This window comes from Emys orbicularis, chromosome 2 (assembly GCF_028017835.1).
Source record: "Emys orbicularis isolate rEmyOrb1 chromosome 2, rEmyOrb1.hap1, whole genome shotgun sequence".
NCBI lineage: Eukaryota > Metazoa > Chordata > Testudines > Emydidae > Emys > Emys orbicularis.
Genome location: NC_088684.1, coordinates 85768302 through 85783141, shown reverse-complemented (window position 1 = coordinate 85783141; position 14840 = coordinate 85768302). Strand labels below are relative to the sequence as shown.

At 40.0% G+C, this 14840-nt stretch overlaps 1 protein-coding gene across 1 annotated transcript in view; it reads left to right on the top strand.

Annotated features, from left to right (window-relative positions):
- MYOM1 (myomesin 1) overlaps positions 1 to 14580 on the top strand; it is a 94057-nt gene extending 79477 nt beyond the window's left edge. Inside the window, exons 32-37 of the mRNA XM_065397747.1 lie at positions 58 to 163; positions 1638 to 1801; positions 2632 to 2668; positions 3004 to 3026; positions 4744 to 4799; positions 13589 to 14580. Of these exons, the coding sequence (XP_065253819.1) occupies positions 58 to 163; positions 1638 to 1801; positions 2632 to 2668; positions 3004 to 3026; positions 4744 to 4799; positions 13589 to 13882 (680 nt within the window). The 3' untranslated portion in view covers positions 13883 to 14580. The remainder of the gene's footprint in view (positions 1 to 57; positions 164 to 1637; positions 1802 to 2631; positions 2669 to 3003; positions 3027 to 4743; positions 4800 to 13588) is intronic.
- Positions 14581 to 14840: the final 260 nt, after the last annotated feature.

Genomic DNA, 14840 nt, shown 5'->3' with positions numbered 1-14840 from the left:
CTCGTGCTTCTTCATGAATGGCAGTAGGGTTGCATAAAACATGTGCTCTTCTTTCAGCTGTATCTGCAACAGAACTGAAAATCCAGAGCACAGCAGAGGGTATCAGATTATTCTCTTTTGTTAATTATTACTTGGAAGATCTGAGGGTGAGCTGGTTACACAAGTAAGTGTATGAAAGCTTGCTAGCGTCTACAAATTCTTTGGTTTTACACATTCAACAGGAAGTGATATGTTAAAATACTGGGCCCCATTCTCCTTTCATTTACTCCTACGTAATCATGCGTAGCTCCATTGAAGTCAATGGAATTATATCAGTCTGTCAGAGGGGAATTGGACCCATTAATTTTTAGCAGTCTGGAGGAAGAACATGAGTAAAGTATTTATGACCAGATGGTCCATGAAACTGAAGAACACTTGGAGTTCAGAAATGTTTAGCTCGAGGTCAGCCAGTCTGTCTCCCTGAATTGCACTTTTTTACAAAATTGCAGGTACAGTACAGTTACAGAACTAACAGGTGCAATATATATCTCTGGTTTCATCCTTATAAGACCCCTTACCTATTAAACTCCAACATGTGCCTTGGAGAGTTTACAACCAAAACAAGACAGAGAATGAGATTTTCAAACCCCATTTAAATTAATGGCACGTGGGCATCAGAATCCCTTTGGCAGCTTTGAAATCTCAGCCAGAGTAGACAGGATGCACCGGGAAATCCAAAGGAGTGACTGATTAGGATTATTTTAAATCTACTTAGTACCATCTCTACTTTCAACTTTGCATTGCCAGGAGTCCCTACACATTTGAAAACTGGAAGCTAATATCAAATGATGCAGATTTGTCGCTTGCTCTCACTCTCATGTTTAATTTTTAGAAACTAATTTTATGTTAGAACGATCACATTAATTCACCAAGGGTTAGTAAATTGCTCCCTGGCCCTCTGTTACATTCCAAGGCATTAGTTTAAGAATAAAAAGAAACTGAGTGACTGATTTGACAAAGAGCTTCCTCCCTTGTCTAGGATAATTAACTCTTTGATTAGAAAGCTGGGAAATGGATACTTTTGTGGAAAAAGATATACTAATGTATGCATGTATTTACCTAAAGGACCAAATTCTGGCACTGTGCCAAATTGCCCCCTAAATGGAAATATATTGTTGCTACAAAAGCAGCTTTGTTGTCTATTCATGTCCTGGCCATTCATAGCCCCTTGTACAACTCCCCTTTTCACCTCATTCAGAAGCAACATGTGATGAGGTAGAGATATGAATGTGGGATGCATTCTCGGGTTACATGCTGAAACGCATGGATCTCCCCCACCGATCCTTGGGTCTTGAGCTCTGCAGCTCTGGTCATGGAGGGCACATGTCACAGCCTCTCGGTGGGCTGTGAGGAGAGCTAGAATTGGAACAGAAAAATTCCATCCTGTGCCCCACTTTGGTCTTCAGCTTTCCTAGTATGACACAGTCTCCAGAAAGAATTTGGTCTAAAAAGTTTGAAATTTTGAATTCATAGCGTAGCAGCACAGGAACCATTTGCAAAAAATTCTCTAGTGCAGACATGGCCAGTGAGGCCACAAAGGTCATTCACATTTATAATATGATAAAAAGGAAGGGATAATGTTGCTTTTTATTTTTCAGTGATGCCAAGATTAAGTATACAGACAGAGTTAAGACTGGTGTTACTGGGGAGCAGATCTGGTTACAGATCAATGAGCCAACTCCACAGGACAAGGGCAAATATATAATGGAGCTCTTTGATGGTAAAACTACACATACAAGGAAGCTGGATCTTTCTGGACAAGGTAAAGGAGTCACACTATAAATACCTAATTCTTCAGAGTTGTCAGTGCCGATATCTTTCACCAACATTCAGAACAGGGGTTAAAGGTGTAGAGGGAAAGCTAATGGTGTTTGGATTAATTCTGGGATAGATTTCCAACCAGAAGGCTCTTGAATCCTAAGGAGAACATGTGCCAGAAACAGGCTGCTCCCGAGGTCCAACCTTTCCTTCCACAGCCATTTCTACCCACAAAGCCCCAACTCCACATTGTGTTTGTGGGCTCCAGGTGATGGGTGAATCACATTTAGTGAAATAATTGTTTTCCATTCTGTACCCTTTGCCCAGTTTCTGGCAAAGTTTTTGTCCCTTCTTCTCACTCAAGGGGAGAAAGGGTTTATCAACATCAAACAACGTATGGAGAAGCTACAACAGGAATAAATCTTGCTGTTCAGTTGGTTACCTGAGCATCAAAGTGAAACTTTGCAGTGGGCATGAAAATACTTGTTAAAAATTGATTTTTATTTTAATCCTGAAAGCTATAATTAATTTGGAACACTGCAGTTTTGTTCCTGAGGTATCTTTAGTGAGATAATCTTAGCCTCTCTTTGTGTGTTAAAGACTGATGATTTTTTATTATTATTATCACATTCAGCCCGGAGTTACCTACAGACCACTTCATTTAATTAAACCTTTAGTCATTTTAAGTCTTGTATGGTATCAAAGCAAAGACTGCAAATGTTAATTTTTCTTACACTGATTACATTTTAATCTACATCTTAAAATATAAATTACCTTCTTGTGATGACTGGTCTGTGAAAACTACCTTTAACATCAGTTTTTCTCTTTTAAAAGCCTTTGATGAAGCCTGTGTTGAATTCCAAAGATTAAAGTAAGTATTACTCATGACAAGTATTATTTTGAATACAATATGCTGCTAATAAAGCAAGAAACTGTACTCATGTTCACTTTGTTTAACACTAAAAAAAAATCCTTTGAGCCAAATCCTGGTCCCACTGAAGTCAATGAGAGATTTGCCATTGACTTCTATTGGATGAGGATTTGAGTCTTTGTTAATAAGGAAAAAGTGGCATTATCAAGTGATGTACTGTGCAGAAAGATTTTCCTTAAATGATTTAAAGCAATCTCAAAGATTAGCCATTTGGTAGTCATCCTAAATTAACCTCAACTAAAATTGAATTTTCTTTTTGTTTCCCTCAACTACAGACAAGCTGCTGTTGCAGAAAAAAGTAAGTGAGCTTTCTTTTACAATGATCTCCATAAACTGCTTATGAAGTTTCTTTTATCCTCCTGACTATGGGTGTGTGTGTTTGATAAAACTAGTTTATCCTGACACCAAGGAGAAACAGGAAAAGTGACCTCTTTGATAGCTAATATTATAACAATCAGCTAGTGACCGTATAATTATGGTTGTGTTAACTTTTTCCAGTCTTAGCTTCTGTTTTCACAGCCAAATAACTTTCCCTAAAAATTACCTTTTGAGCTGAAATTTCTCATGCCTGCTCTCAACACAAAAGTGACTTTGTTTTTGAAAGTCTGAAGAAAATTATTTAGTTGTTTTTGAATTATCCTACATGGTAAATGGCTTCACATCATAAGCGCCGATGAAAAATATTACATATGGATAACTGGGCCAAGTCACAGGTGCTCTGAGCTTCCTGACATCTGTGCATTTAAAAATCTCAATCATAGCATTATACTGAAGACACAAAATACAGAGTAATTTAAAAGGAGGGGGGAAAAGTATTTAATCATTAGTTTAATTAACAAAGCCATTATAAATTAACTACAAAGATTAAGCTCTACACACTTTCCCTTCTATTTAAAAGTGCATGGGGTGGAACAGATTAATGCAACATCTCAGCAAAGTCTCCCCACTCTCTACGTGTTTGGGACCAGCATAGAAATAGTGTAGGCAAAGATAGAGTCTGAAAAGGCAGTGGAGAGGAATTGGTATGCAGCATTCGGAGTCCCTAACCCTAAAGATCCTGGCCAGCTTCTCCAAACTCTGCTGCAGGCCCCACTACCACACACACCCAAACTAGTATGACAGGACCAGTAAACGTGCTGCCCCTAGATGTTCTTCCTCAGCTGTACTTTGACTCTGACTTTGGGTGGTCATGGATAGTGGGGAGAAGGCATGCCCCTGGGTATAGGTTAGCTCCCAACTCCTGCTCCTTCCACCTCTGGCTTCAACACGTTTCTCCACAAAGTGTCTATTTTACAGAGGGCAAAGAGCACCTATGTTGAAGGGGAGCATTCCATGTAGCCACTTTCTGCCTCTTCATGGCTCCCTCACTACTAACAAAGGTTGAATTTCACTTCCTGAATAGCTGCAGCAGAGAATGTGCATGCTAGGGTCACTTTACTTATATCGGATTGCAGTAGGGTTTTGAAACTAAAAGCGAATGGCTAGATTCTGATTTTGTTTACACCAGGATAAATCCAGAGGAATTCCACTGAAGTCAATGGAATTATTCCAGATTTACACTGGTGGAATTGAGATCAGAATTTGTCTTTTTATTTAGATCTGAAGCCTAAACTTCACTGGTTTCTGAGTCTCTTCTATGGGCTGCAACTCATTTATTTTCATAAACTCTGAATTGCCAGACTTTTACCTTGGAAACTTAGAAACATTGGGCCCAATTCTATATTCTTTGTGCACTCAAAACTCAAACTGAATTCAGTGGAGGTAAGGATAAGTCCCATACTTTAATTTCACTGAGGAGGTGATTGACAGATATTAAGATGTCTGCTTTTTGCAGCAGAGTGACATGATTTTACATGTATAAATGGTGTGCTAGGAATACTGAATAACTCTCTTCATTTGCATATACAGAGACTTGTACAAAAATAAGATAAAAGAACAGCGCTAGAGGGGAAATGAAATCTGGGACAGAGTTATTTTTGCAGACATTAAAGGAAACTTCACTCATGTATTTTCAGATCGTGCCCGGATACTTGGAGGTTTGCCCGATGTTGTCACCATCCAGGAAGGCAAGGTACAGTAAATGAACTATAGCTTTATACTGTAGCTGAGCAGCTTTTCTATCTTGCAGAAAAGGGGGAAACACAAGAATGATTTCAAAGGTTCCATTTTAAAAATCTGCTGCATTATTTATTCATTCTCTATCGTCTGTACATAATTTGAATTTCTTGGACAGATAGGTTTATGTATTTGGGGCAGTTTCATTTGTTAAGCATAAGATAAAAGTGAGATGACAATGCCAGTCAGGACTAAAATGTGAACAGTGTACTTCTTAGGAAATTCAGAAACAACCATATCTTTAAAAATTTACATTATGCACAGAGATTTCACAGTTGCATTTTTCTATGGGATATTGAGTAATGCTGAATTCCTTACATCCAAGACAGCCAGTCAATCTGTATGGATGATGGTAGTCCCTCAAGGCATGGCACCAGTCAGATCTGGAGAGTTGGGGAGTAAAGTGTGGTAGAAACCTACACAACCTCCTACCTCACCATCCTAAGAGACAAAGGAGAAATTCTTCTCTTTTATACTAGGGTAAATTTGAGATAAAGCAAATGAAGTCAATGGAATTACTCTGGATTTATAGTGATGATGATGATGATGCTAAATCTACTGTTGAGTTTGACAGATGAGCTTCAGTCACTTATTGTGGGTCCTTAGATGAGACCAAAGACCAATTTCAGACCTGCAACCCTCTCTGCAGGTGCCACAGGTGAAGACAAGCGTAGATGAATGTGCACTGCTTTTAGCTTTATGCCTCACACATCTCTCCTTGATTGCAGCAATCCATGAGCTCTCAAAGTCTTTCAGTCCAAGGTGGCAGAGCTGCCGCCATGGATCTTGTCATGGGCTAAGAGCTCCCAGGTGTTGAGGTCAACATTGCAAGATTGGACGTTGGCTTTGAGAGTGTCTTTGTAACGTTCTCTTGATCGGCCCTTAAAATGAGTTCCAGTCCAATTCTCCATAAAAGTCGGCCTTTGGTATCCTATTGTCAGACATACTGACTACATGACCTCACCATCTCAGCAACACTCTCACTATAAAAGCTTTGATGCCTGTGATGTTGCAGCTCTCAAGCACTCAGTGTTTGGAACCAAATCTTGCCATTTAATTCCCACTGTCTGCCAGAGACATCATAGGTGGAATTGGTATAAGTATTTTATGTGGTGTTGATTAGTAGTTGAAGGGAATGCTATAGTAATTAGACATTCTCACAGAGAATTCTTGCAATTGCAACAGAGTGGGGAAGAAGGCAGGAGGAAAGTGAGTGAATTTGCCAATTTTCAGCTGAAATAGTTGCTTTTGCTAAGAGATGAGTCTGATATGCGATTGTGGTGGGAAAACTTGGGTGATAATATCAGTTGAGAATTCTCTGCGAGAGAAGAGTTGAAATAAAACAATACAGATAAGTATGAGGTTTCAGAAGCAAAATGCAGTGATAGATAGATAGATAGATAGATATAGATATATATAGAAAGATTGGTTGGAATTATGCAAAGTGAGCTGTAAAGGCTTCCTAGCGCATTCATTACTCAAAACCACAAGGATATTTGAGATGTTGTGAATAGAGGAAGGCTGGATGTTACTAAAAATTCAGAGCACTCAAGATGAATATCTTTGGCCCAACAACTATGGATTCAATAGGATGTTAAGAGACCTTGTTTTATTCATGAGAAGTGTAGACAGAGTTGTAAAGTCTTTTACAATTAATATAGTACAGGATTTGTGTAGTCATCTAAGTTGGCTTACTGGGTCCAGAAACAAGAGTAAAGTCTCCGCCCAAGTCTTGTTCAAAAGTTTTGACATAAAACAAAGGCTCAGAGAAATCTCAGTTTGGGCTACAACCCTCTAGCAAATGGTTGTGGTACTTTGCCTCCTCAGAAAACTCTCACCTTCTCTTGCCTAGGTAGCTGTGTTTGTCATTTGCTGAGTTCAGACACCTGTCCTGCTTCATTACTTCACCCTATACACCTGCATGAGATCTAGACAGGGAACACAGAAAGCTTGCTGGTCATGAACTGGAGCCTCTGTGCTCTGTCAGTGAAGGAAGGAATTGATGTTAGAGCAGGGTAATGGGAGGTTCACCCAGAGATCAAGGGGACAATACAGATTTTATGTAGTAACTAAACTTTTATATATTCCTGTATTTCCTATTCTACAGCAACTGCCAACTCTTAAGAGCTTTACTCTTACCCCTTAGCCTGTTCCATCCACTACAATGATCAGTCAATGCTGACATTTAATGTCATTGTTGGGCTTTAAAGCTGACACGTAAACCATTAATAGGGGACAGAGGAGTTCATCCTGCTAACTCATTGTTTCAGGTTCTCTTTAGACTCGGGCAGACATGCCATTGGTTTATGTTTAGTTCACATTTGGAAGGTTATCTCTTCAGTCACAAGGGCTAGAAATTTACTGTCTCTGTTAAGGCTGTATCCCTACTTTGAACTTTAGGGTACAAATGTAGGGGCCTGCATGAAGACTTCTAAGCTTAACTACCAGCTTAGTTCTGGTCCGCTGCCACCATCCCAAAGCTAATTCCGTTTCCTGGGTAGCCTTGAGAGACCTTCACCAATTCCCTGGTGAATACAGATCCAAACTCCTTGGATCTTAAATAAGGAGAAATTGACCCTTCCCCCCTCCTTCCTTTCACCAACTCCTGGTGAATACAGATCCAAACCCCTTTTGGATCTTAAAACAAGGAGAAATTGATCAGGTTCTTAAAAAGAAGGCTTTTAATTAAAGAAAAAGGTAAAAATCATCTCTGTAAAATCAGTATGGAAAATAACTTTACAGGGTAATCAAACTTAAAGAGCTCAGAGGACCCCCCTCTTCTGTCTTAGGTTCAAAGTACAGCAAACAAAAATAAACACTCTGGTAAAAGGTACATTTACAAGTTGAGAAAACAAAGTAAATCTAAGACGCCTTGCCTGGCTTTTACTTACAATTTTGAAATAAGAGAGACTTGTTTAGAAAGATGGGGAGAACCTGGATTGATGTCTGGTCCCTCTCAGTCCCAAGAGCGAACAACCCCTTAAACAAAGGACACACACAAAAGCCTTCCCCCCCCCCAAGATTTGAAAGTATCTTGTCCCCTTATTGGTCCTTGGGGTCAGGTGTCAGCCAGGTTACCCGAGCTTCTTAACCCTTTACAGGTAAAAGGATTTGGAGTCTCTGGCTAGGAGGGATTCCATAGCACTGTACACAGGAGAGCTGTCACCCTTCCCTTTATAGTTATGACAGTCTCTCTCTCTCCTTTTTTTTTTTTTTTTTTTTTTTTTTAAAGAAAAGCTTATTTTCTATACAATCTGAGTATGTCATGAGGTCTGGATCCAGCCCATAGCCCATGTGTTTGACACTGCTGTAGAGCAATATATTCTTCCCCGTGTTAGATCACTGCTGGTAGTTGATACCATAGTCCTGCTCTCAGCCCATCTCTACGGAGTATCTACTAATACTATAGCTGCTAGAGTTCCCTGGTGCTTGTGAGCCACGAATACACAGACTGGGATTGATTCTGACCTCTGCAATAGGACAGAATAGGGGAGGCTCATGTCATTCTCTCACCCCAGCCTCCTCATACAGAGCTAGCCCTAATCTAGCCCTGTAGGCTCATGATCTTGCCCATATAATTCAGTGTGTCCCAGCACATACATAATGAAACAATAGTCTCAATATTGTATGAATTCACTCCAGGTTGAATCTTGGTATTCAGGATCACAGACAGGGATCTATTCTTCTTTTAAAAAAACACAATTATACAAATACACATTGTTCTGACCATTTTGAAATGAAGCTAGTGTAAAAAAGAGCCTTTTACTAACACTTGATGTATGATTGTAATTATATAACTGAAATAAAGACTTGGTTAAAAAATATAATTTTGCTAGTCACCATCCTATAACATGGAAGTTTTAAAATGAAAAATAAAATAAAACCTACCAAAATGAAATTATATACATTGAAGGCATTCTAGTCTACCATATACAGTGAAGTTACAGTAACTGCTTACTTCCATATTGATAGAATTGTCTACTGAACAAATAGTACTTGTAGGGGTGGGAGTGGCCCATTTGTCCCCAGTGTTTGTATGTATTCTGGAGAGATGAGAGCATCTGTTTACACCTGGTGTGTAATTCATGCAACTCTTATAATCCTCAATGACATTTTAAAATGTAAAGTGAGGTAATGCAGGGTGTAGCAGTTACAAGGAGCCTTATGATGTTCTTTTATCACAGTATACATAAGAGCTGCTACATCTAGTGCAATCATATAAACTGAGGGGAGCAGATTTTTCATGCTTGACTTTGAATTTCCAGGTGTATGCAGATTTGGCCCTTTAATTTAAAAACTTAACCATAATGTTATTTACATGCATTTTTGTATTGAATTGTGTATAGTGGAATATGTGAATTGATGTTTGTTTTAACAGCATATGATAATGTTCCAGATGGCCAAAGATGTTTGCACTGATATACATAAATGGGTTTTCAGTCTTGTAATGTAATCTGAAAAGCCTAAATCTCAAATCACAGCACGTCAAGTGAAGATTTGAGTTGGCAGTAGGTACTACTGTAAGTTATATATATGGCAGGGGCCAAATTCTGAAATTCTCATTCTGTTTTTACTCGTGCAAAACTTCCAGTGATTTACATGGGTGTGTTAACTGAGTAAGGAGTGACTTTTTAAAAACAAAAGTTTTTATCCTGTTTTGTAATCTGAATTTCTGTTAGGAGCTCTGCTAATCTGGAATATAGGTCACCTGGTCTCCTTGAGGGTATGAAAATCTCCTGCCAACTATCCAGAGGGGGTTTCTAGTCCTTTCCTTCTTCCCCCTCATTGCGCCAAGCATGAGTGATGGAGAGTTCCCTGAAGAAAGGGAATGATCCTTGGAGGGGGAAGCTGCCCTCCCCAACAGGAGCAGGCCAGAGTGTTTTGCAGCTGGTACTAGAAGAAAGACCTCAGGATTTGACCCATATTATAATAACTGATTTCTATAATGCCATAGGTGTGCATAGTGTTTTACCAACACATATGTTGATAAGGTCCCTGTCCCAAGGGCAAAAATGTCTAAAACAGATAGATGCAATGGTAGGTACAAAGGATTAGGCCTTGGCAACAGGCCCACTGTAATGAAACTCCCACCCATAAGATTTTAAAATGACCAGGGATCTTACCATCTTCATACTGAAATATAAGAATTATCTTTCCACATAAATAGGCAGAACACAAACAATAAAGAAGTGGGTGCATCAGAGTGGGAACAAACAGCACCAGTGATCAGTGACATAAGGCTAAGCAAAAGGGGAAGTTATTTTAAGAAACAATTTGAAGGAGAAAAGGGTTATTGGTGCTGCCGTTTCTCTCAGTTAGGGAAAAATTGGCACAACTGTAGACCATTAGGGTTTGAGTGATGCATCCAATACAGCTCTCTGCATCACTGAGAGTAACTCATTAGGACCTTGCAATGACAATAGGGACAATTCAATACTGATCCCTTATGTGTCAAAGAATGCGGACACAATATAGAACAGTGGTTTTCAAACTTTTTGTATTGGTGACCCCTTCACACAGCAAGCCTCTGAGTGTGACCCCCCCCTTATAAATTAAAAATGGGGGGATTTAATTTAATGGGGGCTTGGGGCTGTCAGCCCCAGGGAGCTAACAGCTCGTGACCCCCGTATAACCACCTTGTGACCCAGGGCCGCCCAGAGGATTATGGGGGTATGGGGTCTTCGGTGGTGGGGGGCCCCCACCGCCGAATTGCCGCCAAAGACCCGGCTGTTCAGCGGCAGGTCCTGGGGTGGAAGGATCCCCTGCCGCGGGTCTTCAGGGCACTTCGGCGGCGGGTCCCGGAGCGGAAGGACCCCCCGCCGCCGAATTGCCGCCGAAGACCCGGAGCGGAAGAAGCTCCGGAGGCCCGGGCCCCACGAGAGTTTTCCGGGGCCCCCGGAGCTAGTGAAGGACCCTGCTCCAGGGGCCCCGAAAAGCTCTCGTGGGGGCCCCTGCTGGGCCCAGGGCCTGGGGCAAATTGCCCCACTTGCCCCCCCCCCCCGGGCAGCCCTGTTGTGACCACCTGAGGGGACATGACCCCCCGTTTGAGAACCCCTGATATAGAAGTACTGAATAGTGAATGAAACCAGGTGTGGCTGAGCTGTTCATATTCAGAGACCATGAATAGCCAGGAATAATGTGGGAGTTTTTCCCTTTCCTTCAGCTTTTTAAACATCTCTGCAATCAAAAACATGTTTATTTAATGCCCGAGGACTCCAAGAGAACAGGTTTAAGAGCCCCACTTACTCTCCAACCATGGCTGATGCTGGAGACCAGATAGGGTCTCCATTTCAGCAGGCTTTGACCACCTGGCACCCAGAGTCTACCTTTTCTCTGTTCTCACCAAGTTACATATTTTTGGAGGAGGAGGGATATTTTTTTTCCTCTTGTTCCCTTTTTAATCTCTTGGAGTTTTGTTTATTGTTTCTGGGAATCCCCTGCAGTGAGGTCCACCATGAAGAAGTACTTTACATTTGAGGAAATAGAAAAAAATAATATCTCCCTTTTCTTGATTTTATGGGTGGATCTCTCTTTCACCTTTCATCATGATTCCTGAGGCAGGAAGGGAAAGAGGGAGGTCTATTGGATATTTTTTACCATTGATCTTTCCATGACTCTAACTGGGGCTAACAACAGGGGCAGGAATATTTTAAGTCCCTTCCACAGTCACCTTTAGATGAATCTACGTTAGGAGCGGGTAATTTAGAGATGTGGTTCTCAACCAGAGGTATGCATTCCCCCAGGGGTACGCAAAGGTCTTCTGGGGGTACATCAACTCATCTAGATATTTGCCTAGTTTTACAACTGTCTACATAAAAAGCACAAGCGAAGTCAGTACAAACTAAAATTTCATACAGACAATGACTTGTTTATACTGCTCTATATAATAAACACTGAAATGTAAGTACAATATTTATATTCCAATTGATTTGTTTTATAATTATATGGTAAAAATGAGAAAGTAAGCAATTCTTTAGTATTAGGGTCCTGTGACACTTCTGTATTTTTTTGCCTGATTTAGTAAACAAGTAGATTTTAAGTGAGGTGAAACTTGGGGGTACTCAAGACAAATCAAACTCCTGAAAGGGGTACAGTAGTCTGAAAAGGTTGAGAGCCACTGAATTAGAGGAACAGAAAGCTGATTCTGGTTTTTCACTACATTCCACTCCTATCATCTCATAGGAGATGATTTTCTCTGGAATAAAACCCTTCAAACTACATTTGAAACAGACTGTTTTAAATAATGTTTTACATTGCAAGCAATATATTACAGATGTAGGAAAAGAAACAGTGAGACTGATATTAAGATGATGGATTTTTCTGTTCAGAATGTTAGGGCTGAAGCTCTGCCTGGAGGGCTCAGCGTCATAGAGATGAAATTCCCCTCAGTGCAGAGTGCCAGCTAAGGCCTGCACACCATTTAAGTCCCACTTAAACCATACTTCTCTACACTTGACTGTCTCTGAAGTGTTCATTTCTATGGACTTTTCAAACAAGATTTGATGGACTTTATTTTTACATTTTCTTATATATGATCTATTATTTGATTCCTGCATATTGTCTTTGAAAGAATTTGTACTGTAATTGTTTACAAGCTAATTATTTTAAAAAATGGGGAAAAGAGAGGAGGAAATGTTTAACCCCAGGAAACAGACATTACCCACGGCCTGACTCTCAGCTCAACACACACATCCAGGGTATTCAGAATTAAAGCTAACACTTCAGCTTGAGGTGTTAGCCTTTGAAGTGACTATCTTGAACACAAGCACCAGTTAACTACTTTTCACAACATTTTAGTGAGCTGAATTCAATACATTGAATCAAGAGAAGGGGCCATATTTGCATACAGTGGAAAACCTAAGCAAAGAAGAACAAATTAGACATATTCTGAATCCTAGACCCCAGCGTACTCACCTGAGTCTGACTGGGGGGACCAGGGATGTAGAGAGAGAAGTCATTAATTCACACAGAATAATTGATTTGACTTATTTAGCCTTTCTTTTTGCTTGTGGAATGTTGATCAGCAAATGTACTCGTTATTTGAATTTATTCAATGAGAGGTAATTTTGCAAATTTTTTTCTACTATGAATTGATTCCTGACAATCTGCTGTGAATATTTATTGCTGTATTTATTAGTCGCAGTTGGTCACATAAGTCACATGGCATTGTGATTGGAAGAGTGAAATTTACAATTAGGAGTAGGGCTTGAAAAAGCCACCAGGGCTTTGAATCTCTTGGGAGAAGTAGCAGCTAACTTAAGCAGGATGACATTTTTTAGGACACATTAAGCCTCCTTTCCAGGCAACTGCTCTTACTTAAGGCAACATTCTGAGACAAATAAGGTTCCACTCCTGGAGATCCTATATGTCCCTAAAGGGAAGGGGCGGAATATGCCCCAGCTGTGAGAGCCTTCATTCTTTTAGTGATTGTATCTTAATTTTATTTTAACTTAGTACTAATTTTTGTATTAAACAATGCAGAGGGGGTTGTGGTAATGGTCATGAGGGAAGAGGGTCCATAAAATACTGAAGGTTTTTAATGGAGCTTTTTAATTAGTTGTGTTCATTCTCTTCCTTCATGATGGATCAGACTACATCAGAAATGATTGATCTTGGATGCTTATGGGTATCCATTGTCTAATAGCAGGAAGCTAAGAGGGGACTTTGAGGGAATTATTCATCCAAATGGATGCAAAAAAATCAATTAACAACTGTTATTTATAACCCATTTGTACATTTTTGTAGGCGCTTAATCTTACTTGCAATGTCTGGGGAGATCCTGTCCCAGAGGTCACGTGGCTGAAGAATGAGAAACCGTTGACAGCAGATGCCCACTGCATCCTGAAATACGAATCTGGAAAAAGCGCCAGCTTCACTATGACTGGCGTTAACACAATCGACTCTGGGAGATACGGCATTTTGGTGAAAAACAAATACGGCACAGAAACAAGTGATTTCACTGTAAGTGTGTTCATACCTGAGGGAGAAGATGAAGTATCTCAGCCTGAGCCCAGTAAAGGAGATAAAAAGAAAGTGTGAATTTGAGACTAGGAAACAGAAGTACGGGGGAGAGACTGAATGATATACTGGCATAATTCATGTGTGTAAATTGTTTTATGCATAGCAAATAGCCTTGGATCCTTCCACTCACTTCACTTGTGTTTTTATTACACTTATTTACACCAAGCAAAATAGTGCCTTTACTAATGCATATTTAAACACCATTCTCTTATAGCTAACCACACAGAACCTAACCCTGCAAATCCTAAATTCCTACTGAATGCAGCATCAGGTCCAAGATTTGACCCTCTTCCTCCATACAACACAAGCAAGAAGAGTAAGGGAGAATTTCAAGGGAGGCAATTAATGAGGTGGCTGAAAGGATTAAGAATGATCAAGGCTTAAAGGAGATGTTTTTCTGAGCAACAATTTAGCTTTGGTCAGACTTAGTGTATGTGGAGTGTACTATAGCTATTAGAAACAGAGGTCCTGATTCTCATTTACACTAAGGCCTTTTACACAGTTTTGGCAGTATAAAGAAATGTGCCTTAAAATGGGAGTAAATGTTATTTATAACCACTTTAAGGCTTGTTTATCCTGTCTGTAGTGTAAAGGGGCTGTAGTATAAATGAGAATGAGCCCCAGGATGCTAAATCAACAAATATGTCGTATGTGTTGCTATAATATTAATGTGCGCTCATGTCAACAACAGTGTATGATTCCTCCTCAATGGTTACAAATAAATGGAACACATTTCTTTCATCTCACTTTCACCTTGTTTCACTGTCTTGTTTTGTCGGTCACTGGTCTGGTAGTTGTTCACAGCACCTTCCAGTTAACAACTTCTTCACCATTGCAACTTCCTGTAGTGGCCCTTTTGACTGTGGTAATCTTCACTTTGGTCTTTACTATAAAACACAGAGTGAAATCACTGAAACCTCCACATGTTTCAATTCTGATCTTCACCAATTTCAGACCCGTAGGCACGTAAGCACAT